The sequence below is a fragment of the Varanus komodoensis genome, unplaced genomic scaffold (assembly GCF_004798865.1).
Source record: "Varanus komodoensis strain SLA01 unplaced genomic scaffold, ASM479886v1 scaffold3, whole genome shotgun sequence".
NCBI classification, from domain to species: Eukaryota; Metazoa; Chordata; class Lepidosauria; order Squamata; family Varanidae; genus Varanus; species Varanus komodoensis.
In genome coordinates, this window is record NW_025335761.1 from 64176576 (window position 1) to 64196236 (window position 19661).

General features: G+C 54.3%; 1 protein-coding gene across 1 annotated transcript in view; it reads right to left on the bottom strand.

Moving 5' to 3' along the window:
* The window catches only part of NID2 (nidogen 2), a 52260-nt gene that overhangs the window by 9308 nt on the left and 23291 nt on the right, over positions 1-19661 (bottom strand). The window contains exons 7-15 of the mRNA XM_044436268.1: positions 19250-19450; positions 18304-18534; positions 15135-15278; positions 13045-13173; positions 9874-9993; positions 7248-7391; positions 3887-4006; positions 2666-2890; positions 2225-2432 (exon numbers count right to left, since the gene is read on the bottom strand). Of these exons, the coding sequence (XP_044292203.1) occupies positions 2225-2432; positions 2666-2890; positions 3887-4006; positions 7248-7391; positions 9874-9993; positions 13045-13173; positions 15135-15278; positions 18304-18534; positions 19250-19450 (1522 nt within the window). The remainder of the gene's footprint in view (positions 1-2224; positions 2433-2665; positions 2891-3886; positions 4007-7247; positions 7392-9873; positions 9994-13044; positions 13174-15134; positions 15279-18303; positions 18535-19249; positions 19451-19661) is intronic.

A 19661-nucleotide genomic window follows, 5' to 3' on the forward strand; every position in this document is an offset into this window, starting at 1 on the left:
CTCCTCCAGCGAGGCTTGGCCAGAGGAGCTGTGTGGCAGGGACTCCTCGGTGGCAGCCCCCAGAAAGTGGCGCCCCCTGCCTCGGGAGGCTTGCCTGGACACCTGCAATCTGTCCCCCGCTACAGTTGATGCTTTTCTAACAAGTTGGCGGGGGGCGGTTGATGTGGGATGAAGATTATCGCAGTTACGTGCCAGCACGCCGCCTCTCAACCCAGGGGACACGCGCCTCCCAAAATCCAGCCCTGCGCGGCCCTGCCTGGCCCCCTGAAAGTCAAGACGGAGGTGATCCACCTCCTAGCTGCTCTTCCCACCCTTCTCCTGCCTTCCCCAGGCAGTCTGGTCTTCCCATCAGGCGTCCGGACGAGGACAGCCTCCGTTTTGCCGTTTTTACTTCCACGGAAAGCACTGGCTCGATTCGATCCAGCACCCTGTGGTTTATCTTTCTGCCAATCCAGGGCATTTGCACAGCTCTCCTCCTACAGCATGCTCCAAATATACCAATTTTCTTCTCATCAGCTTTTGTCACTATCCAGCTTACACGGTGGCTGGGAATTCAGCGGTGTGGATGCTCTTGGGCTTGAATGCTTCCAATTGGTGGGTCATTGTTTTGTTTTTGCTATTTGTTGGCATATGCGTGCCGGGATTTGAGCAAGGTAGAAACGCGGAAACAGAGCGAGTCAGAAGGGGCCTCCCAGGCCATCTAGTCTGACCCCTGGCTCTAACCAGCTCTGCTCATGACATGCCCACCATGTGCATGTCCAGCCTATACCTGAACACCCACACCAATGTCTTGTCGGTGTTCGGACAACACACTAAGCCACAGAAGGACGTCTAAACCCTAGAACAAGCTGTGGCTGCTGGGGGTGCTGCAGACACGGTCCCGGGGGATCACACAACTCATTACGCTGGCCCCAGTGGCTCGGCACACTGTGTGATCCCAGTCAGGGTCTAATTATGTCTCCATGAGACGCCTTCATGGGCAGTTTCAGCTGAGATGAGCTCAGAAGTCTTGTCACATAGGGTCCTTCCCCATGGTGCATCAGGAGGCAGGTCAATTCAGCCACTGCTGAAGAGGGAATTCACCCAAAAGGGGGATGTTAGATGAGGATATGCTGCAACATTTGGTTGCAGTTCCCACCTGGCTCTCTCTATGCAACAGCCTGCAAAGCCAGCTCTGAAAGTGTCATCGCCCTTTCTGGGTTTCCTGCTAAGCCGCCCGTGCTCCTCTCCACGGGGTTCCTGCGTCAGCGCAAGAACATTAGCACCATCTCCGGTGTTGTAGTCATGACCTTAGAGTAGCCCCACTGCAAACACACTTTTTTATTTTATTTTATGTTTGCTTGTTTGTTTGATTTACATCCTGCCTTTTTCCTACAAAGGGCTCAAGGCAGCTTACATCCTTCTCCTCCTCCATCTTATCCCCACAACGACACCCCTGTGAGGTAGGCTGGGCTGAGAGTCTGTGACTGGCCCAGAGTCACCCAGTTGGCTCCATGGCTGAGCGGGGACTCGAACCCGGATCGCCTGAGTCCCAGTCCCACACTCTTTTACACAGGGAAGCTGTAGAAAGGAAATCCATGAACAGGCAGGGATTGCATTTCTTAGGGCCTCAACAGGGTTTAGGGCTGGGGAGTCACATGTTCAATAACACACCCCCTCTCAGCGCCCTCCTTCGCAACCATTGGCAGAAGGATGGGGAGTAAATTTATTCTTGCTTTCGAGGGAATGTCTCCCGTTCAAACCACTCTGCAAAGCAACCTTAGTTATCCTGCAAAATTTGCACATTCCAAATTCTGCCATGGAATGTTGCAATCAAAACACCTGCATGAATATGTGTGATATAATATATATATATATATTGTGTGTGTGTGTGTGAGAGTGAGAGAGTGAGAGAGTGAGAGAGTGAGAGAGTGAGAGAGAGAGAGAGAGAGAGAAGAATAAAATGCATTTTATTTGGGAATCAACTTGAACAGATGTGTCTTGGAGGAAAATGGCACAGAAAATGCATGCATTGGGAGAAACGGGTGCAGAAATGTTTCATGCAGTGTTTTAAAAATAAATTCTCACTGTTCCAGACAAACTGAACTAGAAAGAGGGCAATTGCGGGGAGCCAAAACTGACCGAACTGCCCACCCCTCACTGTCAGCTGCCCCTGCCCATCGCGCCGCCCTCCCGGCCTCATCTCCCCAGAAAGCTCGGCTGCACTTACATGGGGGGGGGGGCGCCGGGCTCCGATCGCGTGCCTTGGATCTCACGGCCGTGCTCATCCACGCACCAGCAGTAGCCGCTGTTTCCGTGGCACTGCAGGGGGTTGAAATTGCCAAAAGCGTCGCACTGGGGCACATACTGGTCTCCGCGGGGGCTGCCCCCGTAATGCCCCAGGAGGCTCTCTCTCCACCGCTCGCACATGGTCTGGGGCCGCCGGGTGGGCTCTGAACGGCATTGAGAAACATAGAAACACAGCGAGTCAGAAGGGGCCTCCCGGGCCATCTAGTCTGACCCCCGGCTCCGGCCGGCTCCGCTCACGACAGGCCCGCCATGTGGACGTCCAGCACACAGGGCGTGAGACAGCCGGCCCCCGGCGGCTCTCCAGCAACCTCACGCTGCTGCCCTTTGGAGACGGGCACCCTTGTCCCCCACCAGGCGGTACGTGCGAGGCACTCACCCGGAGCCCCGCAGCGAGGCTGGACCGCGCTGGGCGGCACGCGGCTCCCAGGGACCTCCGCGCCCTCGCGGTCGACGCACCAGCACTCCCCGGTGCTGTGGCGGCACTGCAGCGGCCGGTAGTTGCCCTGCTCGTCGCACTCGGGGACGTGGGGGCCGCCGGGGAGGCCCGGCTGGCCCAGGTGCCGCCGCTCCTGCTCGCAGCGGGTCAAGACCGGCTCCCTCCCTGGCGGACGGAAGGGCGTCAGTGCAAGTGCTCGGGGACAGTCCTGGGCGGATGTCGGGGTGCTCACCGCAGGGGCCCCGTAAAAGGCTAGCTCGGAGCAGGCAGGGGGCCCACACCCGCCTCCCCCACCCCGGGACTGCAAGTCCCACCTTCCCCGGGGCCGAGCTGACTGTGGGTGATGGGGGCTCTGGTCCAGCACGTCCAAATGTCTCCGGCTTGCAGGGGGCTGCGCTGCACCGAGGCCGGCACTTGGGGAGAGGCTCTTCCCGGGGTCAAGCGGGCGCTGGCGGCAGGGCTCCCCGCTGAGCCCGGTGGCCGAGACGGGCAGGCTGCCCGCGCGGCCCAGCATGCACGCCCCTCTGCACCCAGGCCACAGCCCTCCCGGGGATTTCGGAAGCGGTGAGACCGTGGCGGACGACGACAGCGGCTTGTCTACTCGAGTGCCCCCGCCCCATCCTCCTGCAAGGAACCAAGGCTGACACGGCCCTCCTCCTCCTGACGCCAACCCTGCGAGGTAGGTGAGGCTGAGAGTCGGCAACTGGCCCGGAGTCGGTGAGCTTCACGCCTGAGACCGCCTGAGCCCCGGTCCGGCCCCCTGCCAGGCCAGGCCAGGCCGGCTCTGCTCATCTATTCTGAGTAGGACGTCTAATAGTAATGAGGAATTATAAAGCTTTGTAATTAGAAGGCTTGTTGTTGCTGTTAGTCGTGAAGTCATGTCCGACACACCGCGACCCCATGGACCACATTCCTCCAGGCCTTCCCGTCCTTCACCACCCCTGAATCCACCCAAGCCCACACCCACCGCCCCAGTGACCCCCTCCAGCCACCTCATCCTCTGCCGTCCCCTTCTCCTTTTGCCGTCTATTGCTCCCAGCATTTATAAGGCTTATCATTGGCTAAAACGCTAATAAGGCCACCAAAACCACAGCGAGGTGCGTGTCTGGGCAGGTTGGCCGTGCCTCGTGCCTGCCTTCCCAGGACGTGGCCCAGCCGTACCTGGAGAGCAGTGGAAACCGTCCCCTTCGTAGCCGGCCCGGCAGCGGCAGGAGAAGGAGCCGGGGGAGTTGACGCAGTCGGCGGCTCGGTGGCATCTTCCTTCCGCGCATTCGTCCACGTCTGCGAGGGAGCGAGACAAGGCCGAAAGCATCCGACTTATTATAATAATAATTATTATTATTTATTAAAAACTTCTGTATGCCATCCTTTATATAAATATCTCAGGACAGCTTACAGCAATTTAAAAGAACAATTGAAAAGCATCTAATAACACCCAATAACACATTAAGACAATAATACTGTGTAAAACAATAAACAGACATCAAACACATCAGATTAACTCAAAACAAAGCAAAAGGGGCTGCAAGAACCATTAAAACTATTAACGTTTAAAATACCACTTAAATAAAAAGGTTTTGACCTGGTGCCAAAAAGAATAGAAGCTCAGCGCCAGGCATACCTCTCTGAGGCGCACATTCCAGAGTCCTGCATCCCATTCATCCCCGAAGTTGCCCAAGATGCTTCCGGCAGCAGCATCCAAATGTGGTGCCACAAACCCGGCTTGCCATGTGGGGGTCCTATGGGAATGTCCCTCCCCAGCTCATCTCAAGGGGGATGAAAGCAGCCCCTGGTGTTCCCAGAGTGAGGGCAGAAAGTCAGATCAGAGTGAGGGCAATTTACCTTCACTCGGGAAACTCTTTGAGAAAAATGTGTCTGCGAGTTGACATGCCCGGAAGTGCTGCCACCAAGAGCTCTGCATGTGCCACTGGACTTACTGCCCTTGGCCCTTCATGCAAAGGAACAGTCAACATCGCCCCGTCCCCCCGCACAAAGCGCTCAGCCTGGGAATGGGGGGTGCGCGGTGCAATCCAGTGCACGCTTAGGCAGAAAAGCCCCATCATCCCCGTCTTGGCTGGGTGAGAGCCAGAACTGCAGGCCTTTTTTCTGCCTACACAAGCACAGAGCTGCCCCTGAATGGTGTTTCTTGCAGCTCAGGCGCAGAGAAATGTGACGTCTCAAAGCCTCAGGCCAGGTTGCATCCCGGCTGAGAGCTGTCGCTCCACATCAGAAGCTCTTGGCTTACTTTGTCGTCGTCATTTTTACTGAGTTTTAAATCATGGGTTTTCATTAAAAACAAGTCTATAGAAAACATTTCAGTTTTTTACATGTGTAAAAATCCACTTACAATGCATGTGCATTTATTTATTTATGAGTCACAGGAGCTGCAATATATTAATAACCTTGTATTTACTCACAGAAGTTCACCAGGGATTTAAGGTTCAGTGGGGATTCTCTACATGTCTCTTCCCGTGTCTGTGTTGGCTTCCTCTGCGAATGTGGCTTGTTAGTAAACTCCAGATTGCTACAGCCAGTTGCATAGAATGCTATGCATAGCCTGCACAATTCTGGGGCGCCTCACGCCCATCCCGAATTCACAGCGGGAAGACTGTTTGTCTGAAGGAAGCAACGGCAGCTTCTCCACACACACCCCAGACAAACGCCGAGACCTTCCTTCCGCCCCTTAAACCTTCCGAGCTGAGGCGCTAAGCCCCGCTGTGTCACAGCCAGGAACTTCCCCGGCTCAAAAGCGCTCAGACCAAAGGCACTTTCGGGGGAAACCGATCCGAGGCTCTGAACAACAAGGGAAGCGGCAAAGCCAGGGGGGCAAACCGTTCTGGCCGAGTGTTTTGGCCCTGAAACACGTCGGGAGCCGAGCTGCAACAACTTTGGGAGCTCAGATGCAAACTGGATCGAGGAAATCCAGTTGGAAGGCTTGACTGGTGGGCTTTCCACGGGTGGATCCACCTCCCTGAAAGGTGGCAAAAGGTCCACATTTGGACCCACCTTTCAAGGCATGTCGTGAGCAGAGCCGGCTGCTGCCGCAAGTCAGACTAGATGGCCCGGGAGACCCCTTCTGCCTCGCTCTGTTTCTATGTTTCTGTATGCTCGCTGCAGCTGGCGAGAGGGGACGGCAGCCATGTTTAAAGCGGGGGGGGGGGCACTTGCAGCCCCCACGTGTCAGCCTGCGACCCACATGAACCTTCAACACTGGCTATATCGACTGGGGCTGATGGGAGCTGTAGGCCCAAACAACTGGAGGGAGAGACATTGGACACCCCCGGCTCAAAGTACACGCCGTCCCAAGGAGACGGTTTGGGCAACGGACTTCCCCGCCACCAAGGGGGGAAAACCCTCGTCCATAACACCTCCTGCCCTAATCCACGTAGTTTTCCGGATGCCGCCAGCTCTGCTCGTTTTGCTGCAAAAGGCTCCACCACGACCCCTCTAGCCCAGGGGTGTCCAACCTTTTGGCTCCTCTGGGCCACATCAGGAGGAGGAAAACAGTCTTGGGCACACGTTAAGCACACGCGTGCCAGCGGACACCGACGAGCCAAAAAAAGCTGTGTGCAATTTTCGCGGCCTCTGCCACCACCGTGTGTGCACACGGCAAGAGCAAATGCGAATGTATTTCACGGCACCTCGTGGGGCGACGCTGCCATCCGCAGAGTTCACGCTCGAGAACCACGCCGTCGAGTCACCCCAAAATTGCAAAAGGAGCTGAGTGTTTGAAGTTTACAATTTTACGTCGGGCTGCATTTGTAGCCCTGCTGGACCGTGTGTGGCTCGCGGGCTGCAGGTTGGACACCCCTGCCCTAGAGAATCGGAACAGGGGGTGCGGCTGGGAACATGCCAGAGACTGGGGCAGGAGGGGTTCTGCCGTGCGCTGAGCGATCTGGGTGTCCACTCGGAATCGCCGTCCCATCAGGGCCCGTCCTCCCCTCAGGCAGGGAGAGCCGCCGGAGCTGGGCAGCAGAATGAGAAGGGCAGCGAACGGAGCTGCCCCGACCCCCCAGGAAGGGGGCCACAGCTGCCACTGCCCCGCCACCAGAGAGCTCCGCCAACCGCTCTTGCCCCGGGCCTTCGCCGCAGGCAGACAGCAGCCCTGGGGCAGCGGCAGGTCCTCCGTTTGCCTCGCCATTCGGAGAGCAGCACAGCCGGAGGCAGCGGCTACGGGAAGCTTGCAGAGCCGCAAGGTCCAGACAAGCCCCCCGCCCCGAGACCCACAGCCCCTGCCTCCGGCTGTGCAGCTCTCTGCACGGAGAGGGAAATGTGGGGACACGGCCAAGGGCAGGGGGCGCCGGATGGGGCAAAGGGGTGCCAGGCGGCAGTGTGCCCCTTTCCCACCTCAGGGGGCGCCTGTCCGGCCGCCTCCCAAGGGAGGGAGGGCACGGCTTCCCCCACACCGGAGCAGATTCCCGAGACCCTTCAAAAGAGAGCCCTTCCCAGCCCTTCCTGCCCTAACGCTCAGGGGCGCAACCCCAACGAGTCGGGGGACCAGTGCCGCTGCACCACCGCTTACCTGTGCAGTTGTGCCCGTTCCCGGCGTACCCGGCCAGGCAGACGCAGCTGAAGGAGCCGGCCCCGTGGTAGACGCAGCGCGCCCGGTCGGCCGCGGCGCACGTGTGGGTCCCTTGCGCGCACGGGTTGGGCGGGGGGGCAGCCACTGAAAAGCCAAAGGGGGAGCGAGTCAGTGGGGCTCGGCGTGACGCGGCTGCTCTTTCCCACGGGCAAAGCCGAGCTCCAGCAAGCGAGTCCTTTCGCAGACAAGGCCCACATTCCATTTCAGAGACCTCCTAATGGCAGTATTGCATAGTGGTCAGAGCAAAAAAGCCAATCAATTTTAGCCTCTTTTTTCTTCCCTCCTCCTTCTGCTACGATTCCTACTATACTACTGCATATATAAAGCCCTAAACGGCTTAGGGTCTGGTTACCCAAAGGAGCGTCTCCTTCCGTATGTGCCTGCCCACCCCTGAAAGAATCAGGGCAGACACCCTTCTCCAGGTGCCCTCCCTGAAGGAGAGCAGGAGGGCGACTGCCCTGGGAAGGGCCTTCTCTGAGGTGGCACCTGAATTGTGGATTTCGCTCCCTGGAGAGGTTCGCCTGGCGCCATCACTTTATTCTTTACGGCACCAGCCCAAAACCTTTCTATTTTCCCAATGCTTTAAGACCTGACTGTTTTAACTGGGGTTTTATTATTAGTTAAATTTTAGGATGCTGTGTTTTAAAAATTTTTACATTTTGTCTGGCTAAACTGTCCCAAGACTTCGGTAATGGGGCAGTCTAGAAAAGTTTTGATTGGTTAGTTCATTAATTACATGTACAACAGTGTATATATGCAATGTACTATTGCATATATACATAGACTATCGCATGTATGTTCCTTTTTTTTGCTTCTTGAGAGGAACCCAAGGCAGCTCACGCAGCTCCATTTTATCTTCACAACAACCCTGTGAGGTGGGGCAGGCTGAGAGTCCCAGACTGGCCCAGAATCACTCATGGAGCTTCATGGCCGAGTGGGGACTCGAACCCGGATCTCCCCGTTCCCCAGCCCAACACACTAACCACTTTATGACGCTGGTTCTCTCCAACTAAGTCCTGGAAGAGCCTTCCTGCTGTGCAGGCTACAGGATTCTTCTGAGAATTACGTAATATGATTCTACTGCTTTTTTTCCTGCAAGGGACCCAATCCTGCCAAGCAGCGTGTGACCGCCGCCTCTTGCGTTGCAGCAGTTGAAGGAGAAGAAAGTCACCCGGTGCGCATTCACGGACTTCTCCTCTTGCGAGGCCCGGCCAGGCGCAAGAGGGGTCTGCGAGTGCCAGCGGGACGCATTCCTCCGGAGTTCGCCCCGACCCTAGTCACCACGAGGCGAGAGGGGCGGATTCCAGCGAGCTACCGGGCCAAGAGTTCTGTGACTCCCAACCCTCCACCTGAGGGGCTGGAAAGTTTTGCAGCTTGCAAGACAGAAGGCAAAATGTTCGGGAACTCGTCCGCCCACGCAGCTGGCAAGAACTGGCCCTCCGACTGCCGCCCCGAGTGCTCAACCAGTGCGCTCGGGCGCAACTGAGAATTTACGGGTGGTGTAGGGACAGCCGTTTAGTATGGCTTCACGAGTGACCATCACCACCCTGACCTTTCCATGCGTAGTGTCGTGCATGAAGCTCCGACAGAAACAGTGACTCACGAGGAGACCTTACACTTGGCACCCAGTGCCCAAGCGTCGACCCCACAACCCAATGCAGGGACGGCTGAGCCAGCTGCTGCATCTTCCTGAGCCCCAGCAAGTTGAGCAAACGCCTGGGCCTTTATCAGAGACGGAGAGTCATGAAAAAGAGGAAGCTGCAAGTTCTACTCGGAAGGAGGCAGAGCAAACTGCCTCCCCCCCCCCCACTGATGCTGACCTCCCTGAGCCAGAAACAGAAGACACAATTGGTGTCATGGATTTTTCAAGAGCCCAGAAGAGACGTATTTTACACCGATTTGAACAGCTACAAAGCAGGCAAGAGGGAGGGAAGAAAGGCGTGACTTGGGAGAACGATCCCACGTGGGCTCAGGAAGAGCAGCCATTATAGGGCTAATATCTGCTTAGCAAGGACCGCTATTAGGGAACTCGTCTTGAATTGTAAATCTTGTAGGACTTCGGTTTTATTGCTCTAGAATGTGTGGAATGTTTACATACCAGGCTGCACCTCATGACAGGCAGGCACGGCGGAGGGCATCTGCGCCCACTGGTGGAATCCGGTTCAGACAAATTGGATCGCCCTTGCACAACTTTGTATTAATCAACGCAAAACAGCACACTGGCACATGCACACGCTGGCATGAATACCCCTTGCACCAAGGTGACCCACAAGGCCACAGAATCTGCACAAGTCGTATTCAAAGAGCGTGGAGTTTCTCCAGCGTTCCTAGGTGAGGCCGGCACCTGCGAAGCCTTCCCAGCAGCAGGCTGAAGCCCCGCCGAACCTTCCCGCGCATTTGGCGCCTCCCATCTGGTTAACCCACACACCGTCTGGCCAGCTCGGGGACCTGCTCACTGCGGACACAGGAGGACTCCGACTCTTTGATCAGAGGCGCAGCGAGGTGCGTGTCTGGGCAGGTTGGCCGTGCCTCGTGCCTACCTTCCCAGGACGTGGCCCAGCCGTACCTGGAGAGCAGCGGAAACCGTCCCCTTCGTAGCCGGCCCGGCAGCGGCAGGAGAAGGAGCCGGGGGAGTTGACGCAGTCGGCGGCTCGGTGGCATCTTCCTTCCGCGCATTCGTCCACGTCTGCGAGGGAGCGAGACAAGGCCGAAAGCATCTGACTTCTGTCAGACCCCGAAGCTGCCGAGGATGCTTCCGGGGGCAGCATCCAAATGTGGTGCCGCAAACTTGGCTGAAATGCGGGGGCTCTATGGGAATGCTCCCCCCGCCCCGTATCTCCTTTGCTTCCTCTCCGAGAGGGGTGAAAGCACCCCCGCACTGGCCCCACCAGCTGGGCTAAGCCTTCAGCTGCCCACGACTGGGGTGAACAGGGCAAAGTCCTGAGAGAGTTTAGCTGGAACGTCTTGCTGCAAGTAACAAGTCTGGAGAGAGCCTTTGCATCCTCTTAGGATGTGGGGGAAGGACGAAAAGACTGAGGGGCTGTCTGGCAGGGGAGAGGAGGAGGCGTGTTCCCCTGGGGATCCCAGAGGCCAGGGCTTCTGTGTCACTGCCCCGACCCACGGCCTGAGTTCAGACGTCCCAGTGACCTGCCTTGTCCGAGCTGAGCGTCGTGTGCACTTTGGGTGGACCAACCGTGGCTCCATCCCAGCTTGGACGGGGATTTGGCTGCAACTGCCACACACCAGGTCCGGTTCAGCTGCAGCCGTTTGGGCAGAAACTGTCTTTGGCGGGGCTGCCTCCATGGACACTGTTCCCAAGCGGCCAAAAAGCAGACCCCCGGAAGCGTTGCTCTCCGACTCCCCCCGGGCCATGGGGCATGGGATTATTCTGATAATCATAACACCCAATATTGCTGTATCAGCCTCCTGGTTTTTTCCCTGCAGGGAATGCAGCTGGCTTACCTATGCCGCTTCCCCATTTTAGCCTCGCAACAACAACCCTGTGAGGTAGGCAAGGCTGGGAATCCGTGGCTGGCTTGAAGACACCGAGAGAGCTTCGTGGCTGAGCAGGGACGAGAACCCGGGTCTCTCGGGCAAATATACTCCCAACCGGCCTGCTTACTGAGAGTTACAGTTCGGCGAGGGGCAGAGTTGGCCATGCGGGGGCCCTCGCCAAGGCAGAGAAGCCGCCCCGAGGCTTTTGTGAATGGGGCGGCATATAAGTGCTCCAAATTAGAACTAGAATTAGAAATCGGAAGGCGAAGAGGGTGCGGGCCGGTGCGTGACGCGTTTGCCCTGACGAAACACGGTGCCATCGAGGAGAGTAGAAGAAAAGGATGGTTAAGAATGACGACAGAAGGGTTTATTTTTTGTGGGGGGGTAGTAGTTACGGAGGGGAAGGGTACGTTACTGGTTTTTCGGCGCCAGGTAAAGACCTTTTTATTTAAACATCATTTCAATTGTTAAAACATATGATCTGGCCTGGGCAACTTCTTCTTCCTTCTCTTTCTCCTCCTATATTTTTATTTTATACTGATAATTTTAATTTTGTATTTGTAAATCAATGTATTTTTTGTATTGTTATATTTAATGGTAATTTATTATGTACTATTGTATTTCAATGTATTTTATCATGTTGTAAGCCGCCCCGAGGTTTCGGCAAGGGGCGGCATAGAAATGCTATAATAATAATAATAATAATAATAATAATAATAATAATAATAATAATAATAAAGGAGCGAAGGAGGTTCTTAGAGGTTGAGAAGAAGTAGGAGAGGAATATCAGGGAAACAAAGTCGTGAAATAAGTCGAAAGACAAGCAGAAGGAGGTCGATTTGTGAGAGAAAAAGGAGCATAAGCGTTGGCTGAGGCACAGCGGATGGTGGTCGGGAGGGGGCTGGCGGGGGGGTGCAGAGTTCCCGCCTAACTGCTAAAGCTATGACATCTTCCCGACAGCAGGCACTGCACAGGCGCAGCGCCCATGGATGTGTGATGCACAGAGGCCACGCCGAGGAAACGGGAGGTACGGACTACGGATGCAGGAGCCCAGGTTCCAGCCCCCGCCAGCCGCGAAGCTCACTGGTGACTTGGGCCTGCCACCGACCCTCCGTCCAGCCTACCTCACAGGATTTTTGCTGCAAGGATGAAAAACAGAGCTACGGAAGCTGTCTTGAGTTCTGCGCAAGAGAAGGAAAAGCGGGATATAAATCCAACGCCACAGTACTAACAGTAGCAGCGATTCTGCAGCTGCGCCAAAGCACAGGAAACTGGCTCTCCACACCAAGCTTGGCAGTCCTTTTATTATGTCCAAAGCATTGTTCCCAGCCAGTAAGGCCATGAAACCCGGGAACAGAACCTGACACAATCCCAGAGATGAAGTGGCAAGCCAAGCTTTTGCAACTGCCTGTTGATATTCTCTACCCGCACCCCACCAATGCAATAGTAATTCTTTGTTCTCTCCAATTTCTGCAGCCACAGAGAGTTAATTAATAACATGCCGGAAAAGCCCCAAGGCCAAATGCTGAGGGAACCAGTAGATTTCCTACAGATATCAGCCACATCTGGAAAAAAGAGAAGTGCTGGAGATTACAGGATTTGTGACGCTCGCTAAGACTGATTCCAGGTCTTTTCTTTCTTCGTTTTTTAAGCTTTACATGGAGACTCAGAAACAAGGCCTCTCCCTCTGCCAGACACAGGAATCCCAAGAAACCCAGCTTCCTGAGAATCACAGCTCTCTCTTGGGGGGAAAAACCAGAGCAAGATTTCTTAATCCTTAGGATATCTTGGAACAGCCGTGGGTGGAACTAGATAAAATTTCCAGCTGTTTAAGGCACAGCTTCAGTGCCCTGAACAACTGACTAACAGAAATTGTTAGTCAAATAGATTAAAACAGCAGAATATTGCAGTATCGGACAAATTATGCAGAACCTGTTCAATGTGCATAATATGTGAGGAGACAGAATCAAGCTTTTCTTTACACCAAGATGCCAGCATTGAGAGAAGTGTCTCTAAATGCACTGAATCATTTCAAAATCCAAGGGAAGGGGAATGTATTTTTGCCTGTTCCCCTCTTGTAGAAAACTAGAACTTATCCCTTAGAATGCTAGCTTTCTATGTGCAGGGACTCATTTGACTACTACCTAAAGTTGTTGGACTCTTAAAGAGCAGTCATGTGGCAGAAGGGCAGAGTTCAGGGAACCACACTGCCAGGGGCCCTCAACAGGGACTAGCCTCTTACCTATACAAGTAGCCCGGTCAGCTGCAAGCTGGTATCCGCTGGGGCACTCGCATCTGTAACTGCCCTGTGTGTTGACGCACACCGACTCCTGGCTGCATCTACTGAGGCCTTCGGCACATTCGTTGATATCTGGAGCAGAGACGGAAAGGACGGTTCATGGGGTAAGGAAGTGCTCAGCACCTCTCCAGGCTCGGAGCGGGAGGCTGCGTCGCATTCTTATTCCAGCGCTCCAGCGCATGCAGACTCATCGGGTTTGCATGACTCCCCAGCCCCTCTCTCAGCCCTTGCAGCTATGAAAACACCACCAGCGTCAAGCGATTCCAGATGTTCGCAAGGGGGAGGGGGGCTCCAAGCCTCGACTTCTTAAATGTGCTGAAAGTTCATCTGTGACTCACCCGGGCTGCAGGGGCAGGTATTTCCCTCTGCCCTCCCCCCCCCCCCCAAATCTTTGAAAAGCACACTATTCTGGACCCAAACATGCCCCTGGGATGTTTTCCCCCCCCCCCCCCCACGTCCCGCCCTGGGGTGTGCGTGCGTGCGTGCGCGTGTGTGTGAGGACTAAGAAGTCAGCTGTCCCCTGGAATCTCCAGTCAGCCACTGAATGAGCCCCGATCATGCCAGGGAATGTTCACAAGCACTCCAACTACTGAGGGGAGTGGTGCAGAGAGCAGATAAATCAGGAGGAGGTTAGCCATCAGCACAGCTGCTGGGAAAGGCAGCGAGAGTCAGCTTGGCCTGGGGAGAAACCTCCTGAAGGCTTTGCAGCACGGTCCGTGCGCAGCCGCACATGTGCAGGCTCACGCGGTGGAATGTAACTAGACACACCGCAAGTCGCTCTGAGAGTGCGCTTTGCACAAGAGGCTTCAAGGGCCCCCAGCTTCAAGCTCCTCCTCAGCACGAGCAGATCCTTCCTCTACATGAATTCAGTCTTAGGCTTGGGCGTAGGATCAGCTATTCAAGGATGAACAGTGCATTAAAGCAATATTAGTGGGGCAGAGATATGCAACCTTGGCACTTGTCCAGCTTTCTCCCCCACCTCCTTTGGCCTGTCTAAAGAAACAGCTTGGTTGCTACAAAAACCCTTAGCTTTTAAACCTGCAGTTTTCTTGTTAGGCATTATACCAGAAGAAATGAGCAAACAAGAAATGTATTTGATGTTACATGTGATCACAGTGGCGAGGATTGCATTTGCTCAATACTGGAAAAGTGAGGAACTACCCACCGACGAACTGATCCTAAAAAAGATCTTGGACTGCGCAGAAATGGACAGATTGACTCTATCATTGAAGGAGAAAGAGGATACTGACTTCTGTCAAACTTGGGACCTTTTTTATGATCGGCTGGAGAAACGGGACTTGGCTTAGATTTGAAGATGTTTTTAAGTTGTTATAAATCGATTTGAATATGACGATAGAATGTTAAAAGATATGTAGTAGGGGGCTGACCCAGTACGTCCGATGTATTTGATGATTAATGTTTTTAGTATTAGTTTAAAATTTTAATAAAAAATCTTTAAAAAAATAAAGAAACAGCTTTGTTAGACGGACAAAAAGGGCCATTCTGCAGGGCACGAGAGCAGCTTCCAAGTTTGGGAGTTTGCAGATAGGAAGGGGGCAACCCGTGGAATCCCGCCCTAACCCACAGGAATTCTCAGCAGTGCAAACCAGATGGCTTTGGCTGTGGCGCAGTATTGAAATGAAATAGATCGCAAATAGCAATAATCATCCATTCACACACCCTCCGCCTGGACCCTCTGAGGAACCGAGCAAATGAGCCAGCTTCTTCCAAGGTACGGCTTCTCTTCCTGGTTGCCTGGAAGCAGTTCTTAGCTTGCCGTAAGCAACCAGGTGAAGCAACGCCAGCAGGGGATTCCTTTCCGCGCAGGAGGCTCAGCGTCCCCGGGAGAGCCCCCGCCGAACGGTCAGACTCAAGAGGAAGCGGCTTCCTAGCCCAGACCTGGCGAGCTGCAGCAAGGGCCGGCTCTGCTCCTAAGGCGAGCGGACATCCTGCTCCGCACGGGCATGACGGTGCGTACGCGAGAGGCACAGAGGCCGCGAGGGAGGAGGAGCTGGGCCAGCCCCGCCACTCACCCACGCACTCCCTGCCGTCCCCCCGGTAGCCAGAGGTGCACTCGCAGGTGAAATCCAGTCCGGCGCCCGGCTGGCAGCGTGCCGTCGTGTCGCAGGTGTGGCTGCCGTCGTAGCAAGGGTTCAGCGGGACGGAGCCAGAATCGTCTGAGCAAAGAAGGAAGGCAAAAAGTTAGACAGGCGGATGCTGAGCACCCCTGGGGGTGCAGGTCCCACCTGCCCTCGTTTGTGGGGTGCAAGGGCCCTCGCGGGAACAGAGGCAGCCCGGAAACGCAGCCGGTCACAAGCTCGGCACGTCAGTGAGCGTGAGACCCGGCGGAGAGGAGTGTTCAAATGCAAGCTCTCGCTTTAACTGTTCACCATCAAAAACAGCTCAGAAGTGCTGGGGATTCTGTTGACCCAGATCAAGGCGCAAGTTCTAGCCATGTTCTCCTCCGCCAGGAGCGATTCTCTGTGACGCTGAAGGCCGCTCGAGGACCGACCCGCCTAAAATACTTTGCGTCACGACAGGAAACTTCCCACAGAAGTAGTTGCCTCCCGTTGCGTCGCGGCCTGGAGCCGAAATGGGTTGAACTGGCATTGCTACCACTTGATGTGGACAAGATACGCAGGAGGGCGGAGGTGCAAATTATTTTCATGGTGCCACAAGAGTTAAATCCGCAAGAACAAGCTGGCACTTTTGGGTGCACCCTTGGCAGCAACCGGGGAGGGGGGGAGTGTCTCCACAAACAATTCTGGTCTGGGCTTTGCCTGGGGCAGGGGTCAGCAACCCACGGCACGCAATTTATTGAGCTTTTCGACCCCTGGTAGGCCAGCCATGGATAAATCCAAGAAAAGAAAAGTTGCAGAAGAAAACAGAACGTTTAATGGTACGTGGGCAGATTCATTTGCTTTCACTGCTGATGAGGCTGGTTTACCAGTATGCTTAATACGTGGCAAGAAATTGGCAAACAACAAAAAGTCGAATGTTGCAAGACATTTCCAGAATAAACACACAGCCTTTGCTGAAAAATATCCAGATGGAGATGAGAAAAAAAAAGCCATTTTGGAACTGATGCGGAAGGTTGATCTGATCAAAAATCATTTCAAAAAGTGGATTACGTCTGCAAATTCAACTACATACGCTAGTTTTGTGGCCGCTCAGGAAATAGTCAGGCATGGGAAGCCGTTCACAGATGGAGATTATATAAAAGAAACATTCATTGATTTCATAAATGCTATAAATGATCTCACTATAGTTTTTTTATACATAGCATAAAGGTAAAAAACGATATATGCAGTGCGATCTTCATTTTCGATGCCAAAGGGGTTTTGTGGCTGCCGGTGTTTTCTTTTCTGTGGGAAACGGGTCCAAATGGCTCGCTGAGTGTTTGAGGTTGCTGAGCCCCGGCCTGGGCCATTCCCAGAAGTCCAGCTCCCGTTTTGGAATGACTCCAGTTGCGCTTTGCCTCTTAGGGCCCTTGTCCTACTGGATGGTGACCCTCGGCCCCAATTCAGCCCCAGTCCCAGATTCTTTGCAGGCCAAAACAGGTTTCCCTTTGGCACCATCCACCCCGCACTCACACCATCTCTGCTTCCCAGTCCCTGCCAGTGCAATCCAGTTCAGTTCCAGCTGGTAGCAAAACCAGAGTGTGGAAAGGTCGAAAGGGGGTGGACACTTCCGTGAAGTGCTGAAAATTCATCCCCCCACCCTCTGCACCCCAGAGGGAATTCAAGGGGGGACATTATGCCAGTTCCAGATCCATGTGAGGCCCGGTGCCCCAGCATCCCTCTCGCAGCTGGACTGTTGGACTGGGACACCGAAAAGGGGATTTGAGTGGCTTGTTGCTGCCCTTTCTCTGATCTCTTCCTTTGAAATGTGACCAAAACTGTTTAGATGAAGTCACAGAGTGCTGGGAAAACCCAGTGGGCAGAATTTCAGGTTGCGTGTGCCGTTCCGATCCCATTTACCGGACGTTTCCGGCGGCCACGGCACATGGCTGGGGAACATCTTCCAGCCTAAGGTTTGAAATCAACTTCAGGGAGGATTTTGTGGGGGAGGCACATTCTGGGGGGGGGGGGGGGCTGGAAGAAAAATGGGCAGGGAGCCAAAGGCAACACACCAGCCTCTTGCCGCCGGGAGCCCCCATGGCCAGAAGCAGGCCGCTGGAGAGGCAGTTCAGCGCTTTTGGGTGGGCGAAACGCCACCCCAAAACCAGGAACCCCTGACGAACCCCAAGGCAGGGCTTGGAGGGGTCAGGAACATTATCCAGGATTTCTACCCTTTCTCCCAGAGACTTTGCAAGTCGTTCTCCTCCCGTCCGCTCCGGCCAAGCCAATCAACCACCCTCCATATACGCTCTCGGGGCCCTGCAGCTTTGCAAACAGACGTGTGAGTTAAACAACTTGGACTCCTAACCCCGAGATCTGGAACGTGTTTATGCACTTTGGAGGAGGGGGTGGGCCGGGCTGACGAACTGCAACTGTTGTTGTTGGAGACGGCATAAGAAGACCACCCGGCTCTGCGGGAGAGGCTTCCTCGCTCTCGACCCCCACCCATGGGAGGCTCCGTTGCTATCGCGGAGGAGGGGGGAGTTCAGCAAACCCCCTTAATTGCTCTACCTCAGAGTCATTTTTATGCATCTTTTTGCAGTCCGGGGCGGGGGTGAAGAAGTCAACAATTTACGGTCAACAAAAGCACCCATCTTATGATTTCAAACCGTCCAGGAAAGGTCAGCCCCACTGTATTCTGTAACAGGATGCTGCTAGAAAGGTAGTCTGGAGGATGGGTGCATGGGCGAGCAATGGCGCATGACATGCTCAAGGAAGGTGCGTCAGCCCCAGAGAATCCCGATCGTCACAAGACAGACGGTTCTTTCTCTTTCCTAAAATGCAGGAATTTCTCCTCCGGGTGGAAAAAGTGACTCACTCTCTGCGTCCTCCCCTAACGAGCTCAAGAAAGTCCCCAGCAAAACTATGTGGCAGAGCCCTTCCTGAAGTGACTGTGCCACTTCAAAAGCATTCCCTGCATGTAGAAAGCCAATGCACCAGGGAAGAGGCATTCCGCTAGCTTGCTAGTATTCCACAGGCAGGAACGTTTAACGTTTCACGTGACTTTGCAGACTGGCTAGATGAGCCCCAGGGCACGATCTCACGACAGGGTTTCGAAGCCGTGCTGGTCCACAGGACTCACCTCCCAGCGGCCCGATCTGGTTGGTGACGGCGTAGCGAAGCACCCGCTCCTCCTCGTTATACAGAGCGAAGATCCTCTCCACCATCAGCTGCTGGGCAGGAGGCACCAGCTGCCGGCGGCCTGCATGCGGGCACCCGTCGTAGGTGATATTCTGGCGCAGCCGGTAGGAGAAGGTCTGGTTGGTGCTCCCCAGGATGAGGGAATATTGCCGATGAGACGTGGACGTCACCACTGGGGAAGCGGGCAAAAGGGCGTCAGGCTCCTTCCCCAACCTGGAGCCCTCCAGAGGCATCTGACTCCAGGTCCCATCACCCCCAGCACTAAAGAACGAGGCAATGTGAGCATGGCGGGGCCGCTGGACACAAAGGACCTGACATTCCTCATTTCCCTGCTGCTCCGACAACCTTTGAGAAACAGCCAATGTGCCTCTTGCATCAGCTATAAATACAGGGAAATAAGGGCGGGGGCCGAGGTTGGGGGCATTTCTGGCCTTAAAGCCATTTACAGTCTCATAGTTGGGGATCCAAGCAATCTTCTAGCCCTCTAGGCACTGTCCAGAGGCCTCGGGATCTGTCTGTCTGCTACTGTTTTAGCAATCAGACACTGTTATCCACCGTAAAGGAAAAGGTTCATTACCTGTGCTGTGACAGAACGTTCACCAATATTCCAACTGCTCAGTTTAAAAGCACGGATATTCACCGAACTGATTCGAACTTCCCAATTAATATGCTGGCTATGAGACCTTTACCTTAAACTATATTTTGGCTTCACACTGTGGGTTTTCTTGTTGAGAAATTTTGGGGTGTGAAATCCATAGTTTCATGGCTAACAGGTCATAGGTCAAGTATGTCATGGGAGTACAGTATTTGATAGCACATGTTTTAAAAATACAGCTTCCACTGGACAAACAAGAACAAGGGAAATAAGCCAAGAAAAACAGCCATACCTGAATCTGAGTAGTGGTAAATTTCTTTGTAAGGTGCAATGTAGACTGTAACATTCTCGGGGATGTAGGGCACCTGTCCTTGAATTTCTGTCCTAACACTGAGGTAATCTTCCACATCCAGTCCATCAACTGTTTGTTTGACAAAAGCTTTTTCCTCCCCAGGATAGAAAGTGACCTCCATATTGTGAGTGAATTTCGCACCTATTTGGAAAAGATGTGAGCTGTACAAAGCATTCATAAGAACTGGGCCACCCCAAGAGTCCCGACCTCCATTCCACCTGAAGGCTGCAGGTGCGAGAGCCACCACCCTGCTTGAGACCAGCCCACCAAACAAATCTACAGGTACATTCAAATCCACTTCCTTTTCTCTCCCCCAAGAACGATGCCCAGTTTTGGACTCCATGCTTGAAGA